At 34.7% G+C, this 14,758-nt stretch overlaps 2 protein-coding genes across 2 annotated transcripts; both read right to left on the bottom strand.

Annotated features, from left to right (window-relative positions):
- Positions 1–2,328: 2,328 nt before the first annotated feature.
- On the bottom strand, positions 2,329–3,464 carry LOC137629223 (holotricin-3-like). The gene is made up of 3 exons (XM_068360485.1): positions 3,359–3,464; positions 2,804–2,883; positions 2,329–2,653 (listed from the first exon to the last, which is right to left on the bottom strand). The coding sequence occupies exons 1-3, from the start codon at positions 3,374–3,376 to the stop codon at positions 2,329–2,331; spliced, it is 423 nt and encodes a 140-aa protein (XP_068216586.1). The 5' UTR covers positions 3,377–3,464.
- Positions 3,465–8,509: 5,045 nt separating this feature from the next.
- LOC137629222 (holotricin-3-like) lies at positions 8,510–9,660 on the bottom strand. Its single transcript, XM_068360484.1, has 3 exons — positions 9,537–9,660; positions 8,982–9,061; positions 8,510–8,831 (listed from the first exon to the last, which is right to left on the bottom strand). The coding sequence occupies exons 1-3, from the start codon at positions 9,552–9,554 to the stop codon at positions 8,510–8,512; spliced, it is 420 nt and encodes a 139-aa protein (XP_068216585.1). The 5' UTR covers positions 9,555–9,660.
- Positions 9,661–14,758: the final 5,098 nt, after the last annotated feature.

Here is a 14,758-nt window from a genome sequence, read left to right as displayed (position 1 = left end):
TATATATATATATATATATATATATATGTATGTATATACACATACTGAGGACTATGAACGCGGAGTAGGAGATGATGAATGGAAGAGGGTTGAATTAAAAGTTCAAGATGGAAACGACTGGCGAAATCTAACCGAAGCCTTTTGCGTCAATAGGCGTAAGAGAAGATGATGATGATGATGGGGATAATATATATATATATATATATATATATATATATATATATATATATATATATATATATGTGTGTGTGTGTGTGTGTGTGTGTGTGTGTGTGTTTGTGTGTGTGTGTGTTTAATACATTTTTTCATTAGGGATCAAAATAACTTGAGTATGTTCATGGATGTCATCCTGGGGTAAAATTGGGACTTGCTTCGATATGTCAGACAATTATTTAGCATGAGTAGAAATATCGGGCAAACCTGTTCATGAAGGGTGTTCTTCAAAATTCAACGTCTTGTAGCTTCCGATATTTTCTTAAGAACCGTAGTAATAATCACCCCACCATCTCTCTCTCTCTCTCTCTCTCTCTCTCTCTCTCTCTCTCTCTCTCTCTCTCTCTCTCTCTCTCTCGTAGCAGCAGCATTCATTTACTAGGTAATTTAGTTAGTCCACTAAATTCCTCTGTGCAAACTGTAACTGCCTCAAGTATCTCTCCGTCTTAAATGGGTTATAGTTATCCTTCCCATGATTCTGAGTGATAAGTACTTTACTTTGTATTTTATGTGCTAGCTTGTCATTTATCTAAGCTACTCTGAGTACGGCCTATGGATATCAATTTTGTATGAGGAATATCCCTTATTGTTATTAGCCTTTTTATCATGTCCACTCAACCTATTTTAATTCCAGCATGGCACTCTGTTTCCCCTTCCGAATATCATTTTTGTCTTGTTCCATTTTCTTTCTACTATAATTTTCACTTTCTTTAGGAATCCAGTCATAATTCAATTCTCGGCTACATTCACTGCGAGAGTCCATTTCTAAAAGGTCGTCATCCTGTTCAGTCAATTCCATCTTGATTCTTCTCAACATAGGCAGGCCTAGGGTAAGTTACCTAACTGCAAACTAGTTCAGATGATTTGAAAATTATGGAATGATCTTACTAATGATTATAGCCAGTAATTTTTTTGGATCTTAGCTTCAAGAAGTCAACAAAACACTACCTTTAAGGACACCTTTAGTCACCCATTGAGATTTTACCACTAGAGAGTTATTGGGTCCTGTGACTGGCCAGATAAATTTAGCATTACATTGGAACCCTCTCTGGTTACGGCTAAGTTTTCTTACGCCTCTTTACATACACTGAATATATTACCCTATCCTTTACACATCCTCCTCTTTCATCAAACAATTAACAATACTAAAATAATTCTTTTTCACTCAAGAGTTCAACTACTGTAATTATTCATTGGCTACTTTCCATTCGGTAAAAAGAGACTTCAACTATGGCAAGCAGCTCTTCTAAGAGAATGACATTCCAAAATCAAACCATTGTTCTCTAGTTTTGGGGAGTGTCATAGCCTCTGTATCATGGTTTTGCACTGTCCTGGTTTAGAGTTCTCTTGCTTTAGGGTGCTCTCAGTTACACTATTCTATCTGTTTCCTTGTTTCCTTTTCTAAAGGGGCTATTTTTCCTTTTGGAGCCCTTGGGATTATAGCATCCTGCTGGTAATGATGATTATAATACACCTACTGCTGTCCACGACAAACTCAGCGCTTCTACTGTAAAGCTGACAGAATCCATCTATAGTAGTTGTCAGATTAGCCACTAGAGCAGATATTTCTGCTTCAGTCATGTCTGAGATGGCTCATGAGAATTGGAGATATAGTGTTCATTTAGAACACCATAGGGGAATAATACAGAAAAACGGGGTTATGTATAAAGATAATTTATTTTTTGAAAATCATATCACAGTGTTTATAAATTCCATGAACGACTTACAAATTCAAAAACAATAACAATAACATTGTGGTTATGAGTGAAGTTATGTTTATTTGTTTGTTAGTCTGCGTGCGTGTTTGTGTGAGCATCTGTTTACAAAGTATCACTAAATATTTTTTATCTCAAATAACTATTATTAAGAGGGGTTGTGGACCTTAAATATTACTTAGATTTTGAGATCAATTTGTTTGTATAATCATTGTTTATTTTTATAGTGTTTGTGGAGGGTAGCTCTTTTAGATCTTTTTAACTTGTTATTTATCAGCCACATTTAAGTTTGGGTACATCTATATAATGGTGAGGAATTCTTGAAGTCATGATTATAATTAATAAAGAGCATTACAAAATACTGGCCCCCAAAGTAACTAAAATATGAGACTTTGGTTGTCTATTTGCCATAGCTTCCGTGGCCAATTGCTCCAGTGTGCACAGGCCTGACTACATCATGGACTGATCCAACTCCATGAACTGGCCTTACTCCACCAACTGATCCTACGCCACCATGAACTCCTCCTAAACCACCAAGACCTCCTCCTAAACCACCAAGACCTCCTCCTACTCCTCCATGAACTGGGCTTACTCCACCAACTGATTCTACGCCACCATGAACTCCTCCTAAACCACCAAGACCTCCTCCTACTCCTCCAGGAACTGGTCTCACTCCTCCATGCTGCCCATTGGATGGCCTACTGCCATGAAATGGACGGCCACCACTGAAAAGAAAAAGTTTCTTGATAAGCATGTCTTATATAACTAAGTGTAAAATTCAGAGTAGCATCTTTTGTCATTTTTCCAACTTTCACAGAAAATACAAAATTTAATTAATTAATATAGAAAATGAAAAGATATTGCTAGTTTCTTACCCAAATCCTCCACTAGCGTAGGTAGGGCTGTGTGGTTCAGGATATGCAGCTACACTGCATACCAAAACGATAGCGACAAACTGTAGGAAATATAAATATTTTTAAGTAAGTTATAGTGTTTATTTATGGAATAGAAATGTATTGAGGTTAAATATAAGATTTAGAATTGCTTATATAAATTCGAGTGTAACTGCATAGTGTTCATGTTTCTGGGTATTTCAATTTTTTTCTTTTATTATATATAATTCCATGAGTATTTAATCTGCATGGTATCCGTAATGAGATTTGATTTGATATGAAGTTCTCTCCGTAATGAGAAAATTAATAACTTTAAAGTAAGGGATCCATACTAAATTTAGATATAGACCCATATGATATATATACTTTTATCTAAAGTATACAGTACCAGCTGACCAATTGGACGATTTCAAATCGCACACCAGTAAAGAGGTTAATTTTGTAACGAAGAAAACTATAATCAGGAAAACTCAAATGGAAAATCTATGTGATGTGCTGTCAATTTGACAAAATAAATTGAACATCAGAGATCCTTACCAATACTGAGGCACGCATTTTGATGTTTGAATTGAAGCGAGGGAGATAGAGGTCTTCTTTCTCCTTGGAGTGAGTTCTTGTTGTCTCTTATCAACCTCTTGCTAGCTTATATACCTGACAATCGCATGAAGCTCTTGCTTTTCCCTGCCCCACTTTCGATGACGTCACACACTTTCCCTGAACAGGTTGCTTGACGCGTTTCGAGAAACACGCGTTTTCGATGTTGATTTATTGAAGAATTTACTAACTATTTTTAAACCTCTTAGAAATCTTTAATTTTGCCACAGCAATTGCATCACTTTCCGTTTATATTATAGAGGAATTCGCACCTAAACGTTAATTTTATATCCATCAATAGGAGATTTTCCTGAACATAAGTAGCGCTTTTGTAACAAAGCTGGCAGTTGCGTGGAAGGAATTTCCTAATTTTATTAAGTCGAAACTTCCATTTTTTTTCCCTCGACTTTTGAAGTTTTCCTATTCGACTTTTTTCTTCTCCCGGGTTATTGACTGCTCAGCGCAGACTCGTCGTTTGGAATTGCAAGTGAAATATTCACTTATATGAATCATGCCGATTTTGGAAATTCGATCGTCCATTATTCTTTGGGCTATCTTAGCAAATTAATATTTACGATATTTTATACTGGCAACCACATTATCCTGTTTTATGAAAAAGCATTTATTATTATTATTATTATTATTATTATTATTATGAATGGAGAAGTATTGATTTAAAAGCTCAAGATAGAGACCAATGGCAAAATGTAACCACGGCACTTTGCGTCAATAGGCGTAAGCAAAGACTATTATTATTATTATTATTATTATTATTGTTGTTGTTGTTGTTGTTGTTGTTGTTGTTGTTGTTGTTGTTGTTGTTGTTGTTGTTATTATTATTATTATTATTATTATTATTATTGTTTGAGCGGGACTCGAACCCTAGTCTGGCGAGCACTAGTCAGGACGTTACTACATCGGCCACTACTTCAAAACTGTTAAACAGTCCTATTTTTATAAGGATATTTTTATAAGGAATTGTTGGCAGTCATGTACCAGACGTGAATTGTATTATGTAGTGACAAAGTTGTCTCATTTCATCCTAAATCAATTGTTGTATTTTGGATCATAGTAAGTTTGCTTTTGAGAGTACACTCGAATACATTATCCTATCTTTTTTCTCTTCCTCTTGTTTTTTAAAGATTTTATAGTTTATATTTGAAAGATTTATTTTAATGTTACTGTTCTTAAAATATTTTATTTTAATTGTTAATTACTTCTCTTGTAGTTTCCTTATTTCCTTTCATCACTGGGCTATTTTCCCTGTTGGAGCCCTCGGATTTATAGCATTCTGCTTTTCCAACTAGGGTTGTAGCTTAGCAATTAATAATAATAATGATAATAATAATAATAATAATAATAATAATAATAATAATAATAAAAATTTAATTACTAAAGTCATAGATTGTATGATTCCGATTGAGAGCTAAGGACAGTTAAAATATTTCATATAATTGAGACCTATTGTCAAACAAGTGTCCACTGATATCTAGAAAGAATGAGAAGCAAAAAGCCTGAACTTTATCACATTTCTCATATCGTTTATTTATTACCTTATTTCCTTCCCGTACTGGGCTATTTTACCCTGTTGGAGCCCTTGGGCTTATAGCATCTTTCTTCCCAACTAGGGTTGTAGCTTAGCTGATAATAATAATAATAATAATAATAATAATAATAATAATAATAATAATATATCGTCTTCGCTTATGCTATCCAAGAAGCGAACGTCTTGAGGCGGCTATTAGATGACATTTAAGGGATGACTTTCAAACAAAATGCTGATAGTCGGAAAATCGTTCAACAAGCTAAGAATCATGTGCATTGCCAGAAACATAAATATCATTAATATTAAACACCATTACATTCTATCTTAACAACGTTCAACTGAGCTCCACACGCCACTAGAAGAGTTGGAAGACCCAGGCCTACCTGGCTGATAACTACGAGGCGTGAAGTGGGAGATGATGATTGGAGAAGTATTGAATTAAAATCTCAAGATAGAGATGACCGAGAAGTAGTGAATTAAAATCTCAAGATAGAGATGACCGAGAAGTAGTGAATTAAAATCTCAAGATAGAGATGACCGAGAAGTAGTGAATTAAAATCTCAAGATAGAGATGACCGAGAAGTAGTGAATTAAATTCTCAAGATAGAGATGACCGAGAAGTAGTGAATTAAAATCTCAAGATAGAGATGACCGAGAAGTAGTGAATTAAAATCTCAAGATAGAGATGACCGAGAAGTAGTGAATTAAAAGCTCAAGATAGAGATGACCGAGAAGTAGTGAATTAAAATCTCAAGATAGAGATGACCGAGAAGTAGTGAATTAAAATCTCAAGATAGAGATGACCGAGAAGTAGTGAATTAAAAGCTCAAGATAGAGATGACCGAGAAGTAGTGAATTAAAATCTCAAGATAGAGATGACCGAGAAGTATTGAATTAAAATCTCAAGATAGAGATGACCGAGAAGTATCGAATTAAAAGTTCAAGATAGAGACGACGGAGAAGTATTTAATTAAAAGCTCAAGATAGAGATGACGGAGAAGTATTGAATTAAAAGCTCAAGATAGAGATGAAGGAGAAGTATTGAATTAAAAGAACAAGATAGAGACGACCGATAATTATTTAATTAAAAGCACAAGATAGAGACGACCGAGAAGTATTGAATTAAAAGCTCAAGATAGAGATGACGGAGAAGTCTCTCTCTCTCTCTCTCTCTCTCTCTCTCTCTCTCTCTATATATATATATATATATATGTATATATATATATATATATATATATATATATGTATGTATGTATATACACATACTGAGGACTATGAACGCGAAGTAGGAGATAATGAATGGAAGATGGTTGAATTAAAAGCTCAAGATAGAAACGACTGGCGAAATCTAACCGAAGCCTTTTGCGTCAATAGGCGTTGGAGGAGATGATGATAATGATGATGATGATGTTTTGGGATATATACTGTATATATATATATATATATATATATATATATATATATATATATATATATATATATATATGTGCGTGTGTGTGTGTGTGTGTGTGTGTTTTTAATACCTTTTTTCATTAGGGGTTCAAAATAACTTGAGTATGTTCATGGATGTCATCCTGGGGTAAAATTGGGACTTGCTTCGATATGTCAGACAATTATTTAGCATGAGTAGAAATATCGGGCAAACCTGTTCATGAAGGGTGTTCTTCAAAATTCAACGTCTTGTAGCTTCCGATATTTTCTTAAGAACCGTAGTAATAATCACCCCACCATATCTCTCTCTCTCTCTCTCTCTCTCTCTCTCTCTCTCTCTCTCTCTCTCTCGCTCGTAGCAGCAGCATTCATTTACTAGGTAATTTAGTTAGTCCACTAAATTCCTCTGTGCAAACTGTAACTGCCTCAAGTATCTCTCCGTCTTAAATGGGTTATAGTTATCCTTCCCATGATTCTGAGTGATAAGTACTTTACTTTGTATTTTATGTGCTAGCCTGTCATTTATCTAAGCTACTCTGAGTACGGCCTATGGATATCAATTTTGTATGAGGAATATCCCTTCTTGTTATTAGCCTTTTTATCATGTCCACTCAACCTATTTTAATTCCAGCATGGCACTCTGTTTCCCCTTCCGAATATCATTTTTGTCTTGTTCCATTTTCTTTCTACTATAATTTTCACTTTCTTTAGGAATCCAGTCATAATTCAATTCTCGGCTACATTCACTGCGAGAGTCCATTTCTAAAAGGTCGTCATCCTGTTCAGTCAATTCCATCTTGATTCTTCTCAACATAGGCAGACCTAGGGTAAGTTACCTAACTGCAAACTAGTTCAGATGATTTGAAAATTATGGAATGATCTTACTAATGATTATAGCCAGTAATTTTTTTGGATCTTAGCTTCAAGAAGTCAACAAAACACTACCTTTAAGGACACCTTTAGTCACCCATTGAGATTTTACCACTAGAGAGTTATTGGGTCCTGTGACTGGCCAGATAAATTTAGCATTACATTGGAACCCTCTCTGGTTACGGCTAAGTTTTCTTACGCCTCTTTACATACACTGAATATATTACCCTATCCTTTACACATCCTCCTCTTTCATCAAACAATTGACAATACTAAAATAACAATTCTTTTTCACTCAAGAGTTTAACTACTGTAATTATTCATTGGCTACTTTCCATTCGGTAAAAAGAGACTTCAACTATGGCAAGCAGCTCTTCTAAGAGAATGACATTCCAAAATCAAACCATTGTTCTCTAGTTTTGGGGAGTGTCATAGCCTCTGTATCATGGTTTTGCACTGTCCTAGTTTAGAGTTCTCTTGCTTTAGGGTGCTCTCAGTTACACTATTCTATCTGTTTCCTTGTTTCCTTTCCTAAAGGGGCTATTTTTCCTTTTGGAGCCCTTGGGATTATAGCATCCTGCTGGTAATGAGGATTATAATACACCTACTGCTGTCCACGACAAACTCAGCGCTTCTACTGTAAAGCTGACAGAATCCATCTATAGTAGTTGTCAGATTAGCCACTAGAGCAGATATTTCTGCTTCAGTCATGTCTGAGATGGCTCATGAGAATTGGAGATATAAAGTGTTCATTTAGAACACCATAGGGGAATAATACAGAAAAACGGGGTTATGTATAAAGATAATTTATTTTTTGAAAATCATATCACAGTGTTTATAAATTCCATGAACGACTTACAAATTCAAAAACAATAACAATAACATTGTGGTTATGAGTGAAGTTATGTTTATTTGTTTGTTTGTCTGCGTGCGTGTTTGTGTGAGCATCTGTTTACAAAGTATCACTAAATATTTTTTATCTCAAATAACTATTATTAAGAGGGGTTGTGGACCTTAAATATTACTTAGATTTTGAGATCAATTTGTTTGTATAATCATTGTTTATTTTTATAGTGTTTGTGGAGGGTAGCTCTTTTAGATCTTTTTAACTTGTTATTTATCAGCCACATTTAAGTTTGGGTACATCTATATAATGGTGAGGAATTCTTGAAGTCATGATTATAATTAATAAAGAGCATTACAAAATACTGGCCCCCAAAGTAACTAAAATATGAGACTTTGGTTGTCTATTTGCCATAGCTTCCGTGGCCAATTGCTCCAGTGTGCACAGGCCTGACTACATCATGGACTGATCCAACTCCATGAACTGGCCTTACTCCACCAACTGATCCTACGCCACCATGAACTCCTCCTAAACCACCAAGACCTCCTCCTAAACCACCAAGACCTCCTCCTACTCCTCCATGAACTGGGCTAACTCCACCAACTGATTCTACGCCACCATGAACTCCTAAACCACCAAGACCTCCTCCTACTCCTCCAGGAACTGGTCTCACTCCTCCATGCTGCCCATTGGATGGCCTACTGCCATGAAATGGACGGCCACCACTGAAAAGAAAAAGTTTCTTGATAAGCATGTCTTATATAACTAAGTGTAAAATTCAGAGTAGCATCTTTTGTCATTTTTCCAACTTTCACAGAAAATACAAAATTTAATTAATTAATGTAGAAAATGAAAAGATATTGCTAGTTTCTTACCCAAATCCTCCACTAGCGTAGGTAGGGCTGTGTGGTTCAGGATATGCAGCTACACTGCATACCAAAACGATAGCGACAAACTGTAGGAAATATAAATATTTTTAAGTAAGTTATAGTGTTTATTTATGGAATAGAAATGTATTGAGGTTAAATATAAGATTTAGAATTGCTTATATAAATTCGAGTGTAACTACATAGTGTTCATGTTTCTGGGTATTTCAATTTTTTTCTTTTATTATATATAATTCCATGAGTATTTAATCTGCATGGTATCCGTAATGAGATTTGATTTGATATGAAGTTCTCTCCGTAATGAGAAAATTAATAACTTTAAAGTAAGGGATCCATACTAAATTTAGATATAGACCCATATGATATATATACTTTTATCTAAAGTATACAGTACCAGCTGACCAATTGGACGATTTCAAATCGCACACCAGTAAAGAGGTTAATTTTGTAACGAAGAAAACTATAATCAGGAAAACTCAAATGGAAAATCTATGTGATGTGCTGTCAATTTGACAAAATAAATTGAACATCAGAGATCCTTACCAATACTGAGGCACGCATTTTGATGTTTGAATTGAAGCGAGGGAGATAGAGGTCTTCTTTCTCCTTGGAGTGAGTTCTTGTTGTCTCTATCAACCTCTTGCTGGCTTATATACCTGACAATCGCAAGAAGCTCTTGCTTTTCCCCGCCCCCTTTTCGATGACGTCACACACTTTCCCCGAACAGGTCGCTTGACGCGTTTCGAGAAAAGCGTTTTCGATGCTCATTTATAGTAGAGTTTATTAACTATTTTAAAACCTCTTAGAAATCTTTAATTTTCACACAGCAATTGCATCACTTTCCGTTTATATTATAGAGGAATTCGCACCTAAACGTTAATTTTATATCCATCAATAGGAGATTTTCCTGAACATAAGTAGCGCTTTTGTAACAAAGCTGGCAGTTGCGTGGAAGGAATTTCCTAATTTTATTAAGTCGAAACTTCCATTTTTTTTCCCTCGACTTTTGAAGTTTTCCTATTCGACTTTTTTCTTCTCCCGGGTTATTGACTGCTCAGCGCAGACTCGTCGTTTGGAATTGCAAGTGAAATATTCACTTATATGAATCATGCCGATTTTGGAAATTCGATCGTCCATTATTCTTTGGGCTATCTTAGCAAATTAATATTTACGATATTTTATACTGGCAACCACATTATCCTGTTTTATGAAAAAGCATTTATTATTATTATTATTATTATTATTATTATTATTATTATTATTATTATTATTATTATGAATGGAGAAGTATTGATTTAAAAGCTCAAGATAGAGACCAATGGCAAAATGTAACCACGGCCCTTTGCGTCAATAGGCGTAAGCAAAGACTATTATTATTATTATTATTATTGTTGTTGTTGTTGTTGTTGTTGTTGTTGTTGTTGTTGTTATTATTATTATTATTATTGTTTGAGCGGGACTCGAACCCTAGTCTGGCGAGCACTAGTCAGGACGTTACTACATCGGCCACTACTTCAAAACTGTTAAACAGTCCTATTTTTATAAGGATATTTTTATAAGGAATTGTTGGCAGTCATGTACCAGACGTGAATTGTATTATGTAGTGACAAAGTTGTCTCATTTCATCCTAAATCAATTGTTGTATTTTGGATCATAGTAAGTTTGCTTTTGAGAGTACACTCGAATACATTATCCTATCTTTTTTCTCTTCCTCTTGTTTTTTAAAGATTTTATAGTTTATATTTGAAAGATTTATTTTAATGTTACTGTTCTTGAAATATTTTATTTTAATTGTTAATTACTTCTCTTGTAGTTTCCTTATTTCCTTTCATCACTGGGCTATTTTCCCTGTTGGAGCCCTCGGATTTATAGCATTCTGCTTTTCCAACTAGGGTTGTAGCTTAGCAATTAATAATAATAATGATAATAATAATAATAATAACAATAATAATAATAATAATAATAATAATAATTTAATTACTAAAGTCATAGATTGTATGATTCCGATTGAGAGCTAAGGACAGTTAAAATATTTCATATAATTGAGATCTATTGTCAGACAAGTGTCCACTGATATCTAGAAAGAATGAGAAGCAAAAAGCCTGAACTTTATCACATTTCTCATATCGTTTATTTATTACCTTATTTCCTTCCCGTACTGGGCTATTTTACCCTGTTGGAGCCCTTGGGCTTATAGCATCTTTCTTCCCAACTAGGGTTGTAGCTTAGCTGATAATAATAATAATAATAATAATAATAATAATAATAATAATAATAATAATATATCGTCTTCGCTTATGCTATCCAAGAAGCGAACGTCTTGAGGCGGCTATTAGATGACATTTAAGGGATGACTTTCAAACAAAATGCTGATAGTCGGAAAATCGTTCAACAAGCTAAGAATCATGTGCATTGCCAGAAACATAAATATCATTAATATTAAACACCATTACATTCTATCTTAACAACGTTCAACTGAGCTCCACACGCCACTAGAAGAGTTGGAAGACCCAGGCCTACCTGGCTGATAACTACGAGGCGTGAAGTGGGAGATGATGATTGGAGAAGTATTGAATTAAAATCTCAAGATAGAGATGACCGAGAAGTAGTGAATTAAAATCTCAAGATAGAGATGACCGAGAAGTAGTGAATTAAAAGCTCAAGATAGAGATGACCGAGAAGTAGTGAATTAAAAGCTCAAGATAGACACGACTGAGAAGTATCGAATTAAAAGGTCAAGATAGAGACGACGGAGAAGTATTTAATTAAAATCTCAAGATAGAGATGACCGAGAAGTAGTGAATTAAAATCTCAAGATAGAGATGACCGAGAAGTAGTGAATTAAAATCTCAAGATAGAGATGACCGAGAAGTAGTGAATTAAAATCTCAAGATAGAGATGACCGAGAAGTAGTGAATTAAAATCTCAAGATAGAGATGACCGAGAAGTAGTGAATTAAAATCTCAAGATAGAGATGATCGAGAAGTAGTGAATTAAAATCTCAAGATAGAGATGACCGAGAAGTATTGAATTGGAAGCTCAAGATAGAGACGACCGAGAAGTAGTGAATTAAAAGCTCAAGATAGAGATGATCGAGAAGTAGTGAATTAAAATCTCAAGATAGAGATGACCGAGAAGTATTGAATTGGAAGCTCAAGATAGAGACGACCGAGAAGTAGTGAATTAAAAGCTCAAGATAGAGATGACCGAGAAGTAGTGAATTAAAATCTCAAGATAGAGATGACCAAGAAGTATTGAATTAAAATCTCAAGATAGAGATGACCGAGAAGTATTGAATTAAAATCTCAAGATAGAGATGACCGAGAAGTAGTGAATTAAAATCTCAAGATAGAGATGACCGAGAAGTAGTGAATTAAAATCTCAAGATAGAGATGACCGAGAAGTAGTGAATTAAAATCTCAAGATAGAGATGATCGAGAAGTAGTGAATTAAAATCTCCAGATAGAGATGACCGAGAAGTATTGAATTGGAAGCTCAAGATAGAGACGACCGAGAAGTAGTGAATTAAAAGCTCAAGATAGAGATGACCGAGAAGTAGTGAATTAAAATCTCAAGATAGAGATGATCGAGAAGTAGTGAATTAAAATCTCAAGATAGAGATGACCGAGAAGTATTGAATTGGAAGCTCAAGATAGAGACGACCGAGAAGTAGTGAATTAAAAGCTCAAGATAGAGATGACCGAGAAGTAGTGAATTAAAATCTCAAGATAGAGATGACCGAGAAGTATTGAATTGGAAGCTCAAGATAGAGACGACCGAGAAGTAGTGAATTAAAATCTCAAGATAGAGATGATCGAGAAGTAGTGAATTAAAATCTCAAGATAGAGATGACCGAGAAGTATTGAATTGGAAGCTCAAGATAGAGACGACCGAGAAGTAGTGAATTAAAATCTCAAGATAGAGATGACCGAGAAGTAGTGAATTAAAATCTCAAGATAGAGATGATCGAGAAGTAGTGAATTAAAATCTCAAGATAGAGATGACCGAGAAGTATTGAATTGGAAGCTCAAGATAGAGACGACCGAGAAGTAGTGAATTAAAAGCTCAAGATAGAGATGACCGAGAAGTAGTGAATTAAAATCTCAAGATAGAGATGACCGAGAAGTAGTGAATTAAAATCTCAAGATAGAGATGACCGAGAAGTAGTGAATTAAAATCTCAAGATAGAGATGACCGAGAAGTAGTGAATTAAAATCTCAAGATAGAGATGACAGAGAAGTAGTGAATTAAAATCTCAAGATAGAGATGACCGAGAAGTAGTGAATTAAAATCTCAAGATAGAGATGACCGAGAAGTAGTGAATTAAAATCTCAAGATAGAGATGACCGAGAAGTAGTGAATTAAAATCTCAAGATAGAGATGACCGAGAAGTAGTGAATTAAAAGCTCAAGATAGAGATGACCGAGAAGTAGTGAATTAAAAGCTCAAGATAGACACGACTGAGAAGTATCGAATTAAAAGGTCAAGATAGAGACGACGGAGAAGTATTTAATTAAAAGCTCAAGATAGAGATGACGGAGAAGTATTGAATTAAAAGCTCAAGATAGAGATGAAGGAGAAGTATTGAATTAAAAGAACAAGATAGAGACTACCGATAATTATTCAATTAAAAGCACAAGATAGAGACGACCGAGAAGTATTGAATTAAAAGCTCAAGATAGAGATGACGGAGAAGTCTCTCTCTCTCTCTCTCTCTCTCTCTCTCTCTCTCTCTCTCCCTCTCTATATATATATATATATATATATATATATGTATATATATATATATATATATATATATATATGTATGTATGTATATACACATACTGAGGACTATGAATGCGAAGTAGGAGATGATGAATGGAAGATGGTTGAATTAAAAGCTCAAGATAGAAACGACTGGCGAAATCTAACCGAAGCCTTTTGCGTCAATAGGCGTTGGAGGAGATGATGATAATGATGATGATGATGATTTGGGATATATACTGTATATATATATATATATATATATATATATATATATATATATATATGTGTGTGTGTGTGTGTGTGTGTGTGTGTGTGTGTGTGTGTTTTTGATACCTTTTTTCATTAGGGGTTCAAAATAACTTGAGTATGTTCATGGATGTCATCCTGGGGTAAAATTGGGACTTGCTTCGATATGTCAGACAATTATTTAGCATGAGTAGAAATATCGGGCAAACCTGTTCATGAAGTGTGTTCTTCAAAATTCAACGTCTTGTAGCTTCCGATATTTTCTTAAGAACCGTAGTAATAATCACCCCACCATCTCTCTCTCTCTCTCTCTCTCTCTCTCTCTCTCTCTCTCTCTCTCTCTCTCTCTCTCTCTCGTAGCAGCAGCATTCATTTACTAGGTAATTTAGTTAGTCCACTAAATTCCTCTGTGCAAACTGTAACTGCCTCAAGTATCTCTCCGTCTTAAATGGGTTATAGTTATCCTTCCCATGATTCTGAGTGATAAGTACTTTACTTTGTATTTTATGTGCTAGCCTGTCATTTATCTAAGCTACTCTGAGTACGGCCTATGGATATCAATTTTGTATGAGGAATATCCCTTATTGTTATTAGCCTTTTTATCATGTCCACTCAACCTATTTTAATTCCAGCATGGCACTCTGTTTCCCCTTCCGAATATCATTTTTGTCTTGTTCCATTTTCTTTCTACTATAATTTTCACTTTCTTTAGGAATCCAGTCATAATTCAATTCTCGGCTACATTCACTGCGAGAGTCCATTTCTAAAAG

The sequence above is a fragment of the Palaemon carinicauda genome, chromosome 37 (genome assembly GCF_036898095.1).
Source record: "Palaemon carinicauda isolate YSFRI2023 chromosome 37, ASM3689809v2, whole genome shotgun sequence".
NCBI classification, from domain to species: domain Eukaryota; kingdom Metazoa; phylum Arthropoda; class Malacostraca; order Decapoda; family Palaemonidae; genus Palaemon; species Palaemon carinicauda.
The sequence above is the reverse complement of the archived record's forward strand: the minus strand, read 5'-3'. Positions and strand labels throughout refer to the sequence as shown.

Bases quoted from the DNA above. Each gene is read 5' to 3' on its own strand.
- LOC137629223 (XM_068360485.1), bottom strand. The intron at 2,654-2,803 runs GTAAGAAACTAG...TTTTCTTTTCAG, and splicing joins TACGCTAGTGGAGGATTTGG to TGGTGGCCGTCCATTTCATG.
- LOC137629222 (XM_068360484.1), bottom strand. The intron at 8,832-8,981 runs GTAAGAAACTAG...TTTTCTTTTCAG, and splicing joins TACGCTAGTGGAGGATTTGG to TGGTGGCCGTCCATTTCATG.